Source organism: Salvia hispanica, chromosome 5 (genome assembly GCF_023119035.1).
Source record: "Salvia hispanica cultivar TCC Black 2014 chromosome 5, UniMelb_Shisp_WGS_1.0, whole genome shotgun sequence".
Lineage (NCBI taxonomy): Eukaryota > Viridiplantae > Streptophyta > Magnoliopsida > Lamiales > Lamiaceae > Salvia > Salvia hispanica.
The window spans coordinates 25,436,961-25,456,268 of record NC_062969.1 but is presented as its reverse complement, the minus strand read 5'-3'; the positions used below and the strand labels follow the sequence as shown (position 1 = coordinate 25,456,268).

The 19,308-nt window shown below is 36.7% G+C and overlaps 3 protein-coding genes across 6 annotated transcripts; 2 read left to right on the top strand and 1 right to left on the bottom strand.

Annotated features, from left to right (window-relative positions):
* The first annotated feature begins 514 nt into the window (after positions 1-514).
* On the top strand, positions 515-3,795 carry LOC125186657 (transmembrane protein 64-like). The gene is made up of 5 exons (XM_048083071.1): positions 515-873; positions 1,588-1,859; positions 2,738-2,974; positions 3,067-3,284; positions 3,397-3,795. The coding sequence occupies exons 2-5, from the start codon at positions 1,602-1,604 to the stop codon at positions 3,653-3,655; spliced, it is 972 nt and encodes a 323-aa protein (XP_047939028.1). The 5' UTR covers positions 515-873; positions 1,588-1,601; the 3' UTR covers positions 3,656-3,795.
* Positions 3,796-4,849: 1,054 nt separating this feature from the next.
* Positions 4,850-13,083, top strand: LOC125189221 (methionine S-methyltransferase-like). 4 transcript variants are annotated; one of them, XM_048086509.1, is made up of 13 exons: positions 4,851-5,178; positions 5,610-5,803; positions 5,924-6,130; positions 6,291-6,386; positions 7,101-7,155; positions 7,213-7,289; positions 7,358-7,546; positions 7,643-7,879; positions 8,561-8,695; positions 9,209-9,529; positions 10,331-10,510; positions 11,545-12,510; positions 12,693-13,083. In XM_048086509.1, the coding sequence occupies exons 1-13, from the start codon at positions 4,950-4,952 to the stop codon at positions 12,987-12,989; spliced, it is 3,183 nt and encodes a 1,060-aa protein (XP_047942466.1). In that variant the 5' UTR covers positions 4,851-4,949; the 3' UTR covers positions 12,990-13,083. The 4 variants fall into 4 exon arrangements, with proteins under 4 accessions (XP_047942465.1, XP_047942466.1, XP_047942464.1 ...); XM_048086508.1 differs by having other exon boundaries at positions 4,850-5,178; positions 7,101-7,289; positions 9,212-9,529; XM_048086507.1 differs by having other exon boundaries at positions 7,101-7,289.
* A 140-nt stretch (positions 13,084-13,223) lies between these two features.
* Positions 13,224-16,612, bottom strand: LOC125189222 (protein GAMETE CELL DEFECTIVE 1, mitochondrial). The gene is made up of 4 exons (XM_048086511.1): positions 16,059-16,612; positions 15,526-15,761; positions 13,796-13,985; positions 13,224-13,684 (listed from the first exon to the last, which is right to left on the bottom strand). The coding sequence occupies exons 1-4, from the start codon at positions 16,527-16,529 to the stop codon at positions 13,466-13,468; spliced, it is 1,116 nt and encodes a 371-aa protein (XP_047942468.1). The 5' UTR covers positions 16,530-16,612; the 3' UTR covers positions 13,224-13,465.
* Between the last annotated feature and the right edge of the window lie 2,696 nt (positions 16,613-19,308).

Sequence of the window (19,308 nt, the reverse complement as noted above, 5' to 3'; positions counted from 1 at the left end):
TATAACGCGACCCTAACATCTATATATACAACCTAGTTACGTAATCCGTAAGAAATTCAAAACTTAAGATTGTAAACATCACACAAAAAATTGAAGATTTATGAATAAATAATATATTTTCTATTCGAAAATATGGAACCAAATATCACTGAATCCGTAGAAAAACGGATGGCAGATTTTATTATAGTAGTATATATATTTTTTATTATTACATGAATGCAAATATATGTTCTTTTTAATTTTTCACTTCTTGTTTAACTTCATACCATGCTATGTTAAATTAAATACAATACGAAAAAATATTTAAAAACGTAGTAACAATAACAAAAAAAAATGAAAAAGACCAAAATCTGACCTGAACCGAAACCTAATATCTCTAAATACAGATAAACTTATAACTATATGATTTAATTAATATCCAATTACATTCCAAATATCTTCAGTGTCTACTCAAATATATCTGGAAGAATATTTATTAATCTATTTAATGTCGAAGAGAAATTTCAAGCGTCAAGTTGGGTGGGCTTGATTTTGATTTTTGATTCTATTGCATTTGTCAAAGCGCGATGGTTGAAAAACAGATCCTCAAATTTTTGAATAAGGAAGAGTAATTGTGAAGCAAAAGCACCACCCTGCTATAAGCTATTGCTCACCACCTACAGCCTACCACTACAATTTCTCCAACGTTTTCAAATTACTTTTTCTCTGTAGCAACAAATTCAACTACCTCCTTCGCCCTCTAACGTGTTTTTTGGGTCATCATCATCTCCAACCAAAACAGAATTTGAAAGAAAACGATCTCACCTGAAAAAAGGTGGAAAAAATTAAATTAATCGGAGTCCAGTTATCCCAGTAGTGGCTCTTCTTTTTCAGGTAGGTCTTTTTTTTTCTCTCTGCGTTCTGTTTTCAAATTTTCAAATTCTTAAATTATGTGCTGGCGTTTCCCTTTAATTTTGTTTCTGTTGATCGTTATGATTAATTGTTTTCTAGTGTAAGTGTATAGTTTGAATCGTAGATATTAATTGACTTATGCTTGGGTGTTTAAATTTCTCGTGTTCTCTCTTTATCTCTCTCCTGTTTGTTTAATTTGAACTTTCTGTTGTTTTTATGTTGATATCGTTGTGTTTTTATGCATTTAGATTACTGAATTTTTCTGGTTTAATTTAAGGGTGGAAAAATCTGATTTTGTTAAGAAGCAACTAAAGTAGGTGCAGAGTGTTGCCTTTTCAATTGTGGTGGTTACTAATATGCTTTAAATTGTGCACCGAGTTTATGAATGAGGAGATAGCTGGAGATTTAATTATTGATGGGAATATGAAGGTTTTATTTATTGAAGCAGAATGTTTCTTTTTGGAGAATATATGTTCTTGTTGCTTTATATGACTATATGTTGCTGGAATCCATCTTTAATCGCACAAAATTAATTTGGGGCTAGCTAAATTAAAAAATTGCCAGAAAAATTGCATCTTTACTTTTTTATAAAAAAATTATTTTAAGGCGTTGGTATACTGCATGGATGCACTGGTATTAAAGATTACAGCTATGATAATGCAATTACATTGGTGCTTATTTTGTTGTCTTTGGCAGATTCTGGTGTCTCAATGAAGATGCCAGATTTGACTGAGGAGCCAGAGAAAATAAAACAGAATGAGAGTAAAGCTCAAGGGAAGGAAGACAGTGAGTATGTGAGATTGGTTGTTCCCGATGAATTAAGGACGCATGAAACATATACAGTATCTCAAACCCCACCAAGAAAAAGATCTTTTGCATGGTGGATCAGGGCCATAATATGGTTTTCACTTACCATGATTTTGCTCCTTGTGTTCGTTAAGTATGGAGTGCCGTTTCTTGTGGAAAAGGTACTTCAGTTTCCACACATTCTGGTGAAATATCTTTCAGCGTTTACTTCTCAAACTTGAAAGCAGCATTAAGGACTTATTTTCTGATTAAATGAAAATTTGATCTAAAGATTTGAAATTCTCCGATGCATAATAGCAATGAACTAATTCAAAGATGAGTTGCATCTGTTCATTGGCTTTGTCACGTGTGATAAACTTTTTTTCATTTTTTTCCCTGTTCTCTCTGTGTGTGTTAGCGGACAACGCCGTGGCACACTTATATGAGAGGAGCAAGGGCTGTGGTGGATTACAGAGGCTGAGGAGTTTTTGTTGGCTGGAGTTATTTAGTTTCTTATAGAGTCAGTCTGCTTATTTGTGTATCGGCTTTCGTTAGGTTCAGGGTTTCCTTTTAGTATTTAGTGGAGTACGTAGGTGTGCAATATCATGCTTTCAAAAATATTGTTGAATACAGCTTCTCGCTGTTGGCATCAATAGAGGAGTTCAGTTAATATATTCCATTCATCGTTCTTTTTCATCTTTCACCTTTACACTACCGCTCCTTTTTCTGATTAGAAAATTACTCTGTCCACAACTTCTCTGCAACTTCAAAAGATTAATGCTAGAGGGGAAGCTTCCAACTGCAGACCTTTCTGTTCGGAGCTCATTATTCTTTGTTTACCATTAACTATTAAGTGGTTTAAAGTTGATAAGTGACGGTGCTTCTGAATTTCCTTGATGGAATTGCACTATTGTTGGCTATTATCTGTTGGAATAAATTTGCACTTGTATATCCAGACAGTTTTACTTTGTCCAATCTCATTTAACGCTAACTAATAATTTACAGAATCTTATGACTTCCATGCTTATTATCTTACCTGCAACTCTTTGTTTCTGGTTAGGTTCTTTTCCCACTCTTGCAATGGGAAGCCACTGCATTTGGCCGTCCGTTGCTGGCGCTTGTAATTGTAGCTTCTTTGGCTTTGTTCCCTGTTTTCCTAATTCCTTCTGGTCCATCCATGTGGCTAGCCGGGATGATTTTTGGATATGGGCTGGGTTTCATCATAATTATGGTGGGAACAACGATTGGGATGGTCCTGCCGTATTTAATTGGTTTAATCTTTCGCGACAGAATTCATGTAAGTCAGAAACTCTCTCTTTGTGAAAGGAAAATATATTTTTAGCTTTCTCTTCCATGTACGTCATTCAGTAAAGTATTTGTTATCCGCAGCAATGGTTGAAAAGATGGCCCCAAAAAGCTGCTATGATAAGGTTGGCCGGAGAAGGAAGCTGGTTCCATCAGTTTAAAGTCGTTGCACTGTTCCGGGTTTCACCATTCCCGTACACAATATTCAATTACGCAGTTGTGGTCACAAGTATGCGATTCTGGCCCTATCTATGGGGTTCAGTCGCAGGCATGATTCCCGAGGCATTCATCTACATCTACAGGTTCTCCCTTCCTCTCTCAGCTGTGCTATAAATATTTATATTTATATGTGTCGTTTTTGCGCAAGGATCATGGCAATCGTCTCAATCTTCTCTGTACGATTGTTTTCTGCAGTGGTCGGCTTATAAGGACGTTGGCAGACGTCCAATATAGGAACTATCATCTCACTCCAGTGGAGATCATTTACAATGTCTTCTCCTTCATAGTTGCAATCATCACTACAGTTGCTTTCACCGTGTACGCTAGAAGAACTTTGGACGAGCTCAAAGCTGCAGAAGCCAGCGGCGAAGATTCAGCTACCAACAGTAGTAGCAGGTTTGAGATGCACAAGCTCCCACTTGAGAAATACAAGAATAGTTTTTCGTTGCCTTAGTCATAGCCTTTCTGATCTCTTGCTGTAAATGTGTTGGAGGATTTGATTTAAATAGGAAAAGGATTTGTCATTCACTTTATCATCTTTGTAAAAATAGACGCAACTGATCATATTGACCAATGTTCCTCTTAATATCTGAATTGGAGCTCAAAAGTACTCGATAGTTTACCAAGCACGACGTCGCTCATTAGCAGTCACAATTATCGACCATGCACTGAGCAACATGTAGCGTACTTGGTAGGTTCTGGCCCCAAATAATTCCCAGAAACGTTTCCAACACGTTACAGAGCAATGTGAGCGCAGTAATGAGTGCTCGGGGTTGTATTTATATTTTTCTGAAAAAAATAAAATTGAAGGGTAAATTATCAAAAAATTATTACTGTCAAGTTTGGTTAAATTCTTGTCAATGGTGCAATTTTCCAATTATGGATGGTTAGATAAGTTTATAAATTTTTTGGTGCAACATTTCTATGAAATAGTAGATGGTTTGAAAATTAAATGTCCATGTGCAAGAGTTGGCCACTTAGATGAAATTGATTGTGTTGTGGTGGTAATAATGGACCTTTTTTACAACTATGCGTCACCCATTAACCACAAAGTCAGTAGCTGTGCTTGTCATAAAGGAAATAGTTTGCTTGTAGCTTTCCGAGCTCAATGTTATAAATAACCATTTAATACAACACAATTTATTTACTTGAGTTTGACTCTTGGGGAAATTTCATCTTTTGATTGGGTATTGTGCAATTTTTTACCCTTATCACTAATACTAGTAATGCTAGTAATTAAATAAAAAGGAAAGTGTGACACTATAGGAGTATTTAAAGAATTGCAATTTGTGAAAATAGGATGAAGTAGAGAGAAATTGTAGAGAGAGCGGAGAGAATTTGAGAAGTTGAAATGATAAATCATTGTCAATAGTCGGTTCCAATTCTGATCTAGAATCCCTATCTAACAGTGCTAGATATATCCAAGTTTATCTTCTGTGTATCACTCTATTTATTCAATGTGATAAAATAAATAAGTATACTACTCCCTCCATTTTAATAGAGTCATTTTGTCATTTTAATACGTTCCATAGAAATAGAGTCAAGAAATACCTCGCGAATAGTAGAAAATAATTCAAAAAAAATTAAATTTGGATTGCTATAAAAAAGTGATGATCACATAACATGGGTTGTATCTGGAATGTCGTGCTTTCTACTATTTGTATAGCATTATCTTTTTGAAGGCGGCACACACTGCGCAAGCATTCCGAGTCCGACGCAGTAGTAGTAGAGCTCTTTTTTTCTTAGCAATGGGAGTTGTGATGGAAGATTTCCTGAAGCAGTGCCAACACTCAGGTGACGCAGCCTACACTGCCATCCGATCACTACTGGAGCGCCTCGAGGATCCGACTACTCGAACCGATGCCCGGATTTTCCTCTCTCAGCTCCACAAACGATTCCACTCCAAGGAAGCCTCCGAGTCCTGTCTGCAGACCTACCATTTTCAAATTCAGGACATATATCTTGAACAACATGAAGGTTAACTCGCAATTTCTGTTTCTGATTGTGTTTCCACGCTAAATTACTGAACTAGTCGACGCTAATTTGTTTGTTTTTTATGAGCTTAACTAGATCTCTTTGGTAGTTTGTGAGAATCCAGACTATTTCAAATCTCCATTTAACACTAGGGATATCACAATATGCTGTTTGATATTTCAAAGTTCCAAGTAACGTTGAGGAACATTTTGTAAATGACATGTTTCTATCTCTTTCCGTGATTACAAATTTCAAATTGGCTACCATATATGTATCTCCATCTTGTTTGTACTCTGCGTTGAGCTTTCTTGTTCTATTTGTTTCATGTAAATCAATCGATCAATGAAGTTTCACGTCACTTTCACTGCTTTGGTTAAGTTTCGTATATTTTCGTACAAACTAGCTGCATTTACAGCCTCTGTCATTGTTCACAGGTTTCCAGAAGAGGAGGAAACTCACCATGATGGTAATACCCAGTATCTTTATGCCAGAGGATTGGTCATTCACCTTTTATGAGGGGATCAACAGGCATCCGGATTCTATTTTTAAGGACAGGACAGTAGCAGAGCTTGGCTGTGGGAATGGATGGATATCCATAGCAATAGCTGACAAGTGTTCACCATTAAAGGTCCATGTCTTAAATCCTACTGCTGTTTATTTTTTACTGCTTTTTATTTGCTTCTAGTGTTCACTGCATGCTTGTGAATTATGTCCCTCTGTGCTGAACAATGTTTTTAACACACTGTAGGTCTACGGGCTTGATATTAATCCAAGAGCAGTTAAGATTTCCTGGATAAATCTGTATATGAATGCTTTGGATGAAAATGGCAACCCAATTTATGACGAGGAGAATAAAACTCTTCTTGACAGAGTTGAATTTCATGAATCTGATTTGCTGTCTTACTGCAGAGATAATAATATTGAACTTGAGCGAATTGTGGGGTGCATACCACAGGTATTATCACCAATTTAATGAATCATTTTGCAAATATTAGCTAATTAATATTCTCTTGTACATAGGCCATGCCAAATTTTTGTTTATATTGGGAGTACAATAACATTGCCATGTTAGACTTTTTCCGTGTTCTGATCATTCTTGTCATTTTCTTTTGCAGATACTTAATCCTAATCCAGATGCAATGTCCAAAATGGTTACTGAAAATGCCAGTGAAGAATTCTTACATTCGCTGAGCAACTATTGTGCTCTCCAGGTTCGATGGTAGTTCAACTTGGGTCATATCTAGATGTTGCAAACAGCATCTACTCTTTCATACTGAAGTATATATGCTTGCTGCGTTTATTTATGTAGCTAAATGTATATGAAATTAAAATGCAGTATGATTAGTCTTTAGCTATACTGGTAGTCTGGTAGCAAAATCTAAAGCAAGAAAAGTGAAAGGCAAACCACTATACTGATAGCTGATGTCTATATGATTTTTCTTATTCAAAATTTTCAAATGAAAGAAACAGCCTGGGACTGGATGTTTTGGTTTATACTTTTTTTGTTCTAACTATCTGGTTAAAAAGAAACCCTTTCACATGGATGAAAAGAATCCAGAACTCAAGTTTCTGTGAGAGGCGTATGGAGTTATAATATTTTAAAAGAACTGAGAAAATTTTTATTCAAATTGGATATTTATTGGTAGACATCGAAATCTTGAACAACTTTACTCTTTGCAACCTAACAAATTTTCTATTGATTGCATTTTCATTCACAATATAAAAATTGGTCCATCTTTCTACCTGTCTGTATTTCTTGCTGGTGGCTTAATACGGAGATAGTTTTTATCCTCTCTGGTATTAGTATTCAATGGTGTATCTGTTCATTCAACTGCAGAAGTTACTTGCCTTTTCTGCCTCTGCCTTGTTGATTATTTCTGGACCAGACTGCTTCTATCACTGTATTGATTCTCCCATGTCTTTAGGGATTTGTTGAAGACCAGTTTGGCTTAGGATTAATTGCTCGTGCAGTTGAAGAAGGTATATCTGTTATAAAACCTCTCGGGATTATGATTTTTAATATGGGAGGCCGCCCAGGACAAGCTGTTTGCAGACGTTTGTTTGAGCGTCGTGGTTTGCGTGTTGACCAGCTATGGCAGACTAAAGTTCTTCAGGTTCTATTACACGTATATTTGTTTGATAACATCCCAAAGTGTACTTTCTTAGATATCTTTCGGTGCAGGCTGCTGATACAGACATTTCAGCTTTGGTTGAAATTGAAAAGAATAGCCCACACCGTTTTGAGTTCTTCATGGGTCTAGCTGGAGACCAACCAATTTGTGCCCGGACAGCATGGGCCTATGCTAAGGCTGGCGGTCGTATTTCTCATGCTCTATCAGTATACAGTTGTCAGCTCCGTCAACCTAATCAGGTAAGACTTATTTGTTGGTACTTACATATGTACAAGGAAGCACATAACAGAAGAATGATAATAGAGGTGGAGCACTGATTACATCTGCTGCAACAGGTGAAAGAGATTTTTGAGTTTCTCAAAAATGGGTTCCATGACATCAGCAGCAGTTTAGATTTGTCATTTCAAGATGACTCTGTTGCTGATGAGAAAATTCCATTCCTAGCTTATCTTGCTAGTGTTCTGAAAAAGAATTCTTTTCTTCCATATGAACAACCAGCTGGAAGTAGACGATTCCGTAATCTTATCTCTGGTTTTATGAGAACATACCATCATATTCCACTAACAGCAGATGTAAGAATATTTTCTCTTCCAATTCCTTTTTATATTCATTTTTATGTTATTCAGTTTTCATAGTGAATTCATTAGCATTTTCGTGGTCTCTGCCTTTTGTATTTCTTTAATGAAACTTATGATAGTAGTAACACCAAGGTGAGAGTGAATGATAAATCACTAAATCAAAAGAAAACACACCCAAAAAGGGCACAGAGCTGAACAGCTCTGCACACAACCTAAGCCGCAAACATAATCCATAAACATAAATGTGACCTAGTGTTGAGAGTGCTTATTAATATTTCTAAGTCTAGCTTAAAGAATGCCAACCTTGTTGACATTAGTTAAATCGATAAAATGTTAGTATCCTTCTACTGAACACGGAAAGCGAATTTGAGGACAAAATTGGTAAAATACTTATAATTATGAACAGTTGATTTTGACATTTTCAGGTATTTTCTGTATTTAGTTATCAAGGAATATATGCCACAAGAGACAAGCCTGCAACACAATACCTCAGACTAGTCCGCTTACTCTATTTCTGTGCATTGCTATATCAACTTCCTAAATACACTGTAATCTTTGTTAATATGAAAGAATATCGCAATACTGTTGGATTTTCATAGAAATTTATAGTTTTCAGTACAAGGTCAAGTGCCTGACTCATCTAATTTGGATTCTTTTTCTCGTTTTCCTGGACAGAATGTTGTTGTATTTCCTTCGAGGACAGTGGCGATAGAAAGTTCTTTACGTCTGTTGTCTCCTCGCCTTGCCATTGTTGATGAGCAATTGTCTCGGAATCTACCAAAACAATGGTTGACATCGCTAAATGTTGGGGTATGGTAATTCTTATATTGTTGAGGTCCCTTTTATCACCTCTTAATCGTTTTCTTTTCTTACTTCTCCACATCTGAAATAGGAGTCCACTTTATAGCCATCACTGGAGTTTGGGACAATGTCAAACCTTCTTAACAGTTTTGTTATTAAGAGAAATACCTGAATAGCAATATTTATAATAATAAGTTAACAACTATGGAGGTTGGTCTTTTCTTCACTTGTAGTAAACCAACAAGATGGATAGTAATCAATATTATGATGACGTTTTATTTATTTATTTTCCTTCGCTTTTGTTTTTGTATGAAAAGAAATGAAGAAATGTACTGTACCAATTTGAAGAGAAGCAAGCAGTATACCTAATATCTACTGTGTTTTTCCCTTGTCCTAGGAGTTTGGCTTAAAAATTAGGACCCTGGGAGTTTTTTTTTTTATTTATTTTAAATTCCAGAAAACATTCAGTGGGAGACAGAAAGTGTACATAATTACTGTTGACAACTTGAATCTCATTTGCAGAAGACAGAAAGTGGGAAACATTCAGTGGGAGGTGTTGCAGTCATTGAAGCACCACGGCAGTCAGATTCAATGGTGGAGCTGATCAGAAAATTGAAGCCAGAGGTGGTAGTCACTGGGATGACTCAATTTGAGTCGGTCACCAGTTCAGCATTTGAGCGTCTTACAGATATCACGCGAGAAATTGGTTGTCGGTTGTTCGTAGATATATCAGACCACTTTGAGCTATCGAGCCTTCCAAGTTCCAACGGTGTCCTTAAATATCTTGCTGGGAATGTTCTTCCTTCACATGTAGCTATTGTATGTGGCTTGCTGAAAAATCAGGTATAATGGCCTAAAATCATTAAAGCTTTTCTAATATTATACTGTATTGTGCTTGGGCTTTGGATTGGGAATTTGACAGTGTGGATCGGAATCACCAGTCTATACCCACTCAAGCATTTCTTATTTGACCCTTGGGAATGGCCTGGTGGTGGCGTGGGTATTCTTGTGATTAACGGGTCGTTTACATTGAGTGATAAGATGGATTGATAAAAAATAATCCAAGCTAATCAACTGTCTGTATCTTTAAATATGCAAACCCATATTTTATCAATCAATCGTATCACTCAAAGTAAACGCCCCCTAAAGGTGTAAAGTTCAAGTCCCAATATCACACCAACACATTATAAGTTGATCATGTTGCCGGAGGTTTGCGTACTGTGGTTTTACCTCTCCTGTGTGGTTAGCTTTGGGGTTACCCAGTGCACACCTCAACTAGCAGCTCTGGCTTTTCCTCATCATCTGAAATTTCTGTTCTCTCTCTCTCTGTGGGTTGAAAATGTTTTGGCTCAAACACTCGCGCAATCTGTTTTAACATCTACATACCTACACAATATTATTCAGATTCCACTTCAATAAATTTATGAATTATTTTTTCCTATGAGTATGTAAAAATGAACTTGAAATGATGATTCAAATAGTCATCCAAACTGCAAAAAATGGATGTGAAATTCTTTCGCAAATACGCATTACTATATCCATTCATTTTGATTCCATGGGTATGGAATCGCTCAGTGCAGTTGGAACCTTAATGATTTCATCCTCTGTTTTATGCTCCCTAATACTCTTTTCTCTATATTCTAGGTTTATTCGGATTTGGAAGTGGCCTTTGTCATATCAGAAGAGGAGGCAATGTTTAAAGCATTATGCAAAACTGTTGAACTCTTACACGGGAACTCTTCAGTTATTAGCCAGTACTATTATGGCTGTCTTTTTCATGAGCTTCTAGCTTTCCAGCTTGCTGATCGGCACTCACTTCCTGAGGTTAGTCTGTATTAATTTTACATAGTGTCATTGCTCATGTCTTTGATGGTGTGCCACTGAGAAATTCAGAAAAGATAGACAATTTATGGAGTTTAGTCTAAACAGATTACCAAAGCAACCTACTTTCTAGTATGATTAAGATCGACATAATGATTTAAATTCTGAAGAAACTAAAATGAGAGTGTGCTCTTCATTCTTTATCAATCTAATTTTGGATATAGTTATTTTAGACCTTCGATTGAGTAAGTGGACTTGTCTTGAGTCATGTTTCTAATTATCATGAATTCAATAAGGTATCTGTCTCACTGTTGCCTTATGATGATATGCTTAAATTTTGCTTGTACTACCTATACTTCAAGTTGTTACTTCGAAGTTATCTTTAAAATTCTAGTAGATGGGCCTCGAGAGCTTGATTTCATGATTCTCTCAACAATAGAATATTTTGAGTCTGTTGCATTTTGCAATTAATGTTTCATAAATTTTATAAATGTCTGTATTAAGAAGACATAATAGATCTTGTTTTAGTGAAATAACTTATAGATGAATCAAAGGGACTCTTAATAGTGAGAATTAGAACTGGAAAAATACCCTTATTAAACTTAAGCTTTTGGCCCTTTTGCTATTCGTTGTTGGCAATGGAAATCCTACGTCTAGAAGCTGAGTTGGATTTTAAGAAAAGAATTATAAAATGAGTTGGCATCAAAACGATGTTGTCGTTTTGATGCAATATTATACAATTTAAAATTCACATCACTCAGTAAACATTTTATTTTTGGCATAAAAATTAACATTTTAATGGGTTAACATTTTGTCATATAAATGAGTTAACATTGTTGACTCATTTTATTTTATTTTTGTTAGCTCAATTTCCAGCATGCCGCATCATTTTTGTCTCTGAAAATCGGACCTCAGGACATTAATTGTTGAAAGATGGATAGTTTGGGTGTCTAACTTTCTTATTTTTTTCGGTAGGAATGTAATTGTGAAAAAAAGTCTTAACACTGAAATATCTTTATCTGATTCTCTCATTCCAGAGAAGTGTTGAGAAGACAAGAGCTTTTGAGGTCAATGGCTTCTCTAGTTCTGCTATCTCCAGACTTGATCATGCTGAGTTGGCAGTGAATGAATCTGATGAATTTCCTGTAGTACATATGGATGTCAACCAAATATTTTTGCCTATAACAACACCAGTCAAGGCTTCCATATTCGAGAGTTTTGCTAGACAGAATATTTCAGATTCTGAAACGGATATTACAAGTGGAATTAGAGAAATGATCAGCACCAGTTATGGCTTTCCATCAGACAGCAACTCTGAGTTCATCTATGCAGACAGTACCGTGGCACTTTTCAATAAGTTGGTACTTTGCTGCATCCAGGAGGGTGGGACATTGTGCTTTCCTACTGGCTCAAATGGAAACTATTTATCTGCTGCGAAATTTTTGAATGCAAAAATTGCAAACATTCCAACCAATCCAGAAGTAGGATACAAGCTGACTGAAAAAACACTTGCTGGCGCAGTCGAGAATATTAATAAACCTTGGGTTTACATCTCTGGTCCTACTATCAGTCCCACTGGCTTGCTTTACAGTAATGAAGAGATCAATAAATTATTATTAGTATGTGCTAAGTTTGGAGCAACGGTTATTCTAGATACTTCATTCTCAGGCGTTGAGTTTAACTCCAAGGGATTCGAGGGTTGGAATTTGACGGGTACCCTGGAGAAACTTTCATCTGCTCACCCAAACTTTTGCACGGCTCTTCTTGGGGGCCTATTCTCTAAGATGCTGACTGGCGGGATAAAATTTGGGTATCTGCTCATCAATCAGCCCTCTCTGATCGAAACATTCCACAGCTTTGCAGGATTAAGCAAACCTCATAGAACTATCAAATACACTGTTAAAAAGTTATTGGATCTTAAAGATCAGAGAACAGGGGATCTACTGAATTCCACTTATGAGCTCACAGAATTCTTGGCAGGCAGATATAAACAATTGAAAGAGGTAAATGAATGCATGTTATAGATGTTATTTAAAGTGTGCTGAAACATCCTGCTTGATTTGATTGTCCATCCGTATCATATGGGCATGTCTTTCCTATTGTATCCATCCTTTGAGTAATTGATGATTTGCTGTCAAGGAGTAACATTGCCTCACACTAATGTTTTTGTGCTCTTCCTGTACAGAGGTTGGAAGCCTGTGGCTGGGAGGTTCTTGAAGCCCAAGCGGGTGTATCCATCATCGCAAAGCCATCAACTCTCCTTGGCAAGACCTTCAAGATAAACAAAGGTGATAGCACTTGTGAGTTTAAGCTTGATGACTCAAATGTCCGAGAAGCCATGCTTAGGGCTACTGGTCTGTGCATCAATAGTGCTTCCTGGACTGGAATTCCTGGTTTTTGCTGTTTGACTATGGCCTTGGACGACAGTGATTTCGAGCGTTCACTAGAATGCATTTCTAACTTTAAAAGCTTGGTATGTTAAGCTTTGAATCACCCTTTGGTTTACTCGTGACTGATTCTGGAATAACATTTTCTTCAGATTGAAGTAATAATATTAGAGGTGTTGCATTGTATCACGAACTTGATTGGTCAGAGTTAATTTTGTTGGTCATATATGCATTGAAAATGCAGTATGAGATGTTGCACACACTGCAATTCCATAGAATCAACTTTATATCAAGTCTACTAAAATTGGAGCCTAAAAATCCACCATATCTAGATCTCAAAATGCATCGATTGACAAATGCGTTGCAAATTTTCGAGCTTCATCAATACAGAGAAGCAGCACAAAATAGACACTTTTATCAAAGCACTTGTCGATGTTCATTTCTAAGATTGCTCGTCTTCTATAAGGAAACCTAAAAATATGAAGGATGCCTCAATCCAGTGTAAAGCATGTAAGAACCACAAGAGATCCAGGCTAAAAAAGTCTAGTCAATTGTACTTATTTGTTGCCTATCATGGGAGGATCTTCCGGCGCCTCTGAGGAGTCTCCCTTTTCACAAACATTTTCTCGTCATCATTTAGAGGCCTGCTGGAGCCATCAGCTTGACTAATGAATTTCCAGCCACCCCCGTTTCCACGCTTGCTTCGTGAACCTAGCTTCTCCACCGTAAAATTCCAACCTTCAGATGGGCGTCTCCTGCTGTATTTGTGGCATTTCACCTTCTTCGCCAACTAAAGACGAGATTGATGATCACAGAGAGAAAAAAGTAATTATTTAAGTCAGTCTCTAAGATATTCTGAATATGATGGTGGTACATTACTAATGACGAACTGACTGGTTACCTTCATTTTGTTGAAATTCATCTTCTGAACAAATTCTTGGTACAACATCTCATCCTCTTTCATTGATATCTCATAGAGGACCTCATCAGGGTCCCGGGTGGTGCCATCCCAACCCTCTGGCATGACCCTGAAGTCTGGTTTATATGGCAGGGAAGCAACATGGAATTCTCTGTCATGAGAGACAAAAAACCTGCATGGCAGCAAGGAGGTATACTTGTCAAATAGAATTCCCTCAACATATCAGAAAGCAAATATTAAAAAAAGTTATGGACTCGTGGCCATAGAAACACCAGCTGATGAATAGGCCATCCAAACATACATCCCAATTAGAATCAAACATTCAACTATTGGACATAATCTGAAAGTTACCAACAAAGGGACAGTCCAGCTTTTAGAAGCACAGTTTGTTACGATCATTTTCTAACCTTAAGTTCTGATTCAATATTTAATCCAGACAACCAAAATTAAAGTGAACCAAAGCTAGACATGCACACAGATAGCACTCCCAAACCATTCAATGTACTCCTGTTGAATGAGAAATACATATTTCTAAGTGAATTCTCTCTTTTAACAGGGTATATGTCAGGCATTTTGTGCTCAAATAGTTTTTATTTTCATATATAAGCTAGCACGCTATGAGAGAAAAATAATGAGTTCAGTAACTATTAAAAGAGCCCCTGCCAAAAAGTAGTATGAACACATACAAGGGTACTCCAGTCAGAAAACATTTACAAATAAGAATTTTGTGATAGTAGTAAGATTGAATAGACAGAGAACAATTTAACCCTAATTCTGATTGGTTATCTGTCCTTGTCACCTTAAAGTGGAAAGAATGTAACTCCTTATTTGACCACGATTCCATGACAGACAGCGCAATTTAACACAAAACTAAGAAGAAAGGTAAACTTAATGAGGTATTCCAAATATATAGCTAAATTTGTGATTCAATCATTAACCACAAAATTCAAATATAATACAATGAGAATCTTACTGGTCCAAAAGAAGATATCAATCCAGCACAAGATTCTCAGAGCAGGTGTAGAAAAAGTTAACATCCACATGATATTATAAGATGAAGCATGGAAAACTCAATCAAGTAATCAACTAGGGTGAAAGTAAAATGAATTAATACATCAAGTGTCTTTCTAAAGACAACCACAACAGAAACTTAAACACAACAGAGGAATTCAGAAACGCCTAGTGCACATATTACAACCTTGTATGGAATGCTACAGGAAAGGGCAGCTGCAGCACATCTTAATTCACAACAATTCAGAATGCTTACCATGATAAAACTAAGCTAAGAAATTGCTCTTATTACTCATTAACAATGTCCATATAATTGGGTAAGAACCAACAAGAAATGCAATCACTTATTTCCAGTCACAGACTATGAGCAGTTCGGCTAGTTCAATATAATCTCTATGAATGGTAGCACTAACAGATAACAGCATGAAAATACAACCACATAGAGATGCAGACTTAGTAACACTTGTAAGTAAGAGAGGAATAGAACGCCCAATCTTGCAGATTATGTATAACTCTTAAAACCAATTTATATAACCCTCAAACCAATTTATGTACAACACACAATGCTATATAAGAACTGAAAAATCATGTGCTCACACACCCCTGCAAGTGTTAAACTACAAATCATATTGCAAGTAGTATAATATAAAATCAGAAAGTGAATGCATCAATCCTCTTACTCAGGGAATAAATCCACTCACTCGGGACAAGTATCAAGCAACATCTCGACAGAGTCATCCAGTGGCCCGTGCTTCTTCTCCTCTTCCTCTTCAAGTTCCTTCAGCCACAATATTGCGTGCACCCTCTGCCTCATAATCTTGTATTCCTTTGCTAACCTTTCCACAGTATACTCCTCTGGATTCTCCTTATGCTTTTTGTACATTTCTGCCTTCTCAGAATCCTTCAAGTACGACCCCCTGGCTCCAGGCTCCCGCACCTTCATTCAAAATATATTCAACCAAATCAAAATCTTAACTTCACTCATTCCTAATTGAAAAACTAAATAAACAGAAGAATTCAAGGATAAATGGATCATACATTAGGATATGCTAATACCCTGCTATGTCAATAATAAGACCACGGAACTTCTAATAACACATTTTGATAGCTGAAGATATTAATCACTCGATCAATTAATAAGTAGCTGAGAACTGGCATTAACAAAACCTACGAAATTCATATCATTTGGAATCTGTTTCATGACAAAAACAGTATGGTTAGCACCAATTCGTACCTGCTTCAGCAACATGGTCGTCTCGTGCATTTTATTATCCCAGCTATCAACAAATCCTTTACCCCAACGGTTCGCGGCCTCCAATTCCCTCATTCTCACGAGTTCATCATCCGTCCACCTTGCATCCGAATAAGCCGGGCGCTGAGTCCGGCCCGATGGGCGAGCGCGGGGCTGGGAATCGGTAGGATCCGGAGCACCCACCTTCTTCCCCACAACTTCACCGTCAAAATGTTCCTTGGTAAGACCAGTGGACCAGGACGAGGAGCCCTCATCCCAGCTCATAGGGTCGGGGCTAGAAGACCCGGCTCCGCCGAAATGGAGCGTCCAATCCGCATCTTTATCGCCACCACCGCCGCCTTGAGTGGAAAAGGGGTTCTGAAAAGTGAGCAGCGGGCGTGGATTGTAAAGCTGCGATGTCTTAGTGTTGGCATTGATGGAGAGCTGCGCGAATGTGCGAAGAAGGCCTCGCATTTTGTTGAGAGAGAAAGAGAGAGGGCGGAGGAGATACAGCTTTAATGGAGGCTCGATTCAAGGTTTTGGGATTTGGGAATTTGGGGGTTTAATCGTGGTACAAGCATTCCTGCACAGGGTACTAATGCTCTTTGGGACACAGAAATAGTCCTTAGAGCATCCCCATCCGTGCTCTTAGCTAAGAGCACGGAAGTAGGTCCGGACCCACTTTTACTCCTTATCCTTAGCTAAGAGCACAACACCCACCTCCGTGCTCTTAGCTAAGGACAAGCTCAAAGGTCCCACCATTCCATTATTCAATTTAAATACTCCAATTATTAAAAACATTTCTACATTATAAAAATACATTCAAAAATAAAAATTACATAATTAAAATCCTAAAAAATAAAAATTACATAATTAAAATCTTTAAAAATAAAAATACATAATTAAAATCCTAGAAAATAAAAAAAATACATAATTAAAATCCTACAAAGATGAGAATATGAGAAAAAAGATGAGAGAATGTAGATGATAAAAAAAAGATGAGAGAATGTGATTTTTTTTGTGTTGAAGTGGAGGTATTTATAGATGAAAATGTGAATTTTGGGGAAAAAAATTGAAAAATAAATTAAAAGTGGGTAGAAAACGAATATAATTTTTTGGGAAGTGGAAAAATATTTTTTTTTATTTAAAAACATTTTTTTAAATAAATTTTGAATTTTAAAAAAATAAAAATAAAAAATCGAATTAGCCGTTGGCCAATCAGACGTTGCCACGTATAGGTGCTCAGCGGCACGGACGTGCTCTTAGTCAATATAGGTAGCGTTCGGTTGCCATGACTAATTATTATGGGACTATCCATCTAGGATTAAGTTGCGAGATTATTTTAGTTGGAGGGGAGAGGCTATGACTAATTATCATGAGACTATCCATCTAGGATTAAGTTGAGGGGGTCAATCTTATGAACCAAACATGATACATATTTAATCATGAGATTTAGTCTTATCAACCGAACATCCCCTATAGGTTGTTATATTATGTCATTAAGTAGTAAATACGTAATTGTGTTTGGTTTATTAAATTAAATCTCATAATTTAGTTTAAGTGGATAATTATATGGTAATAGTGAGTTATAATTACTCTTTTTCAACTAAAAATCTCACAACTTAATTCTAGATTGATAATCGTTATTAGTCATAATAATCGAATGACACCATAATATACTCGCTCCGTCCCATAGAAATAGACCATTTAGGGTTGGTGCGAGTTTAATGTATAATTTGTAAAGTAAGAGAGAATGAGAAAATGTAGTTGAAATTGTAGTGAGGTCCGTAAGATAAAGTAAAAGACAAGAAGAAAAAAATTGTCATAAAAGACTATTTCTATGGAATAGATAAAAAAAGGAAATATGACCTATTTCTAGGCCTGCTTATTCGGCCGGTTCCGGTTCTACCCGGTCCGGTTGACCGGGTACCCGGTTGCAAAATCTCATGAATCTCGGAACCGGAACCGGATCCGGAACCGTCCGGTTCCGGTTTGGAACCGGCCGGTACCGGTTTCGAACCGGAACCGATTTGTAGTTTTAATTTTAATTTAAGTATACTAATTAACGAAAAGTTGTTTATTATTTAGCTAATTTTAATCTGACACTAAATCCGGTTCTTCAATTATCCGATCGGTTCCGGTTCCGATTCCGGATACCCGAGAACCGGAGAACCGGTTAAACAGGCCTACCTATTTCAATGGGACGGGAGAGTAATAATAGTAGTACTATGCACTGTCATAAGATGGACGGTTCTAATGAGAACTTTTTAAAATGAATATTTAAAAATTAAAAAATTATACTGCTCTCTAAAATATTAGTATAAGTTTACTTTACAAAACATATTAAATACTAGTAATAATAAATTAAAAATTAATATTCCCTCCGTCCCATGCTACTCGAACTTTTCATTTTAGGCCGTAAATTTGAGATTGATTTTTTTGTGTAATTAAATTAGAATTTTAAGTGTAATGAGACGTCACTTAATAAAGGACCTCTTAACTTAAACTAACATATTAATTAAATGCATTAATTCTAACTTAAACTATAAATAACGTAAGGAGTTTGTGACGTGCCGAAAAGTAAAAGTGCAAGTAACATGGGACGAAGGGAGTATGTTTTATTGTGTCAACTGATATTAATATATTGACAAAGGAATACAGGTCTCTAATATCCAACAAAATTGTGATACGGGTTGAAACTCGAGGGTTATAACATTTTGAAATAAATTGAAGAGTACAGACCAAAACTAGTCCTGAACATATGACCATTTTACGATTTTGGTCCTAAACTTTATCTTTTGAATTTTTTGGTACTGCACATTTCAAATCAGATCATAATTGGTCCTCCGTTTACAATTCCGTTAATTTTATAACGGTCAACGGATTTAACTCAATTTTGACCAATTTAAGCATTTTAATTATTTAATAATCAAAATTATTTTCTGTTAAAAATAAATTGAATTTGGTGACATGAGGGTAAATCCAAGTCCAACGACGGTGTAACGCCAACGCCACCGAGCACACCTTCTGGAGTCCTCAAGCGGAACACTTCCGAGAAGTGGCGGCCGCCTGTTGGTACGGCGGGAAGCGTTGGCAGCCCTACCCCCAAATCCGACGCTATAAAGGTGAAACTCCATAACCAAGCACAATTTGTTCATGCCGATGAGGTATCTACTCCCAATTCGGCTAAGCAACAGAAATCAGATAACGATCAGGATTTCCTTGCTACCAGGGTCAGGCTGAGGAGTGTCAA

Excerpts from the sequence above, each read along its gene's own strand:
- LOC125186657 (XM_048083071.1), top strand. The coding sequence starts at position 1,602 with ATGAAGATGCCAGATTTGACTGAGGAGCCAGAGAAAATAAAACAGAAT. Across the intron at positions 2,975-3,066 it reads TCTTTCGCGACAGAATTCAT|CAATGGTTGAAAAGATGGCC; the intron begins GTAAGTCAGAAA and ends TGTTATCCGCAG. Across the intron at positions 3,285-3,396 it reads GCATTCATCTACATCTACAG|TGGTCGGCTTATAAGGACGT; the intron begins GTTCTCCCTTCC and ends TGTTTTCTGCAG.
- LOC125189222 (XM_048086511.1), bottom strand. The coding sequence starts at position 16,529 with ATGCGAGGCCTTCTTCGCACATTCGCGCAGCTCTCCATCAATGCCAAC. Across the intron at positions 15,762-16,058 it reads CGACCATGTTGCTGAAGCAG|GTGCGGGAGCCTGGAGCCAG; the intron begins GTACGAATTGGT and ends TTTTGAATGAAG. Across the intron at positions 13,986-15,525 it reads TTGCTTGATACTTGTCCCGA|GTTTTTTGTCTCTCATGACA; the intron begins GTGAGTGGATTT and ends GCTGCCATGCAG.
- LOC125189221 (XM_048086507.1), top strand. The coding sequence starts at position 4,950 with ATGGGAGTTGTGATGGAAGATTTCCTGAAGCAGTGCCAACACTCAGGT. Across the intron at positions 6,131-6,290 it reads TTGTGGGGTGCATACCACAG|ATACTTAATCCTAATCCAGA; the intron begins GTATTATCACCA and ends TTTCTTTTGCAG. Across the intron at positions 6,387-7,100 it reads GCAACTATTGTGCTCTCCAG|GGATTTGTTGAAGACCAGTT; the intron begins GTTCGATGGTAG and ends CCATGTCTTTAG.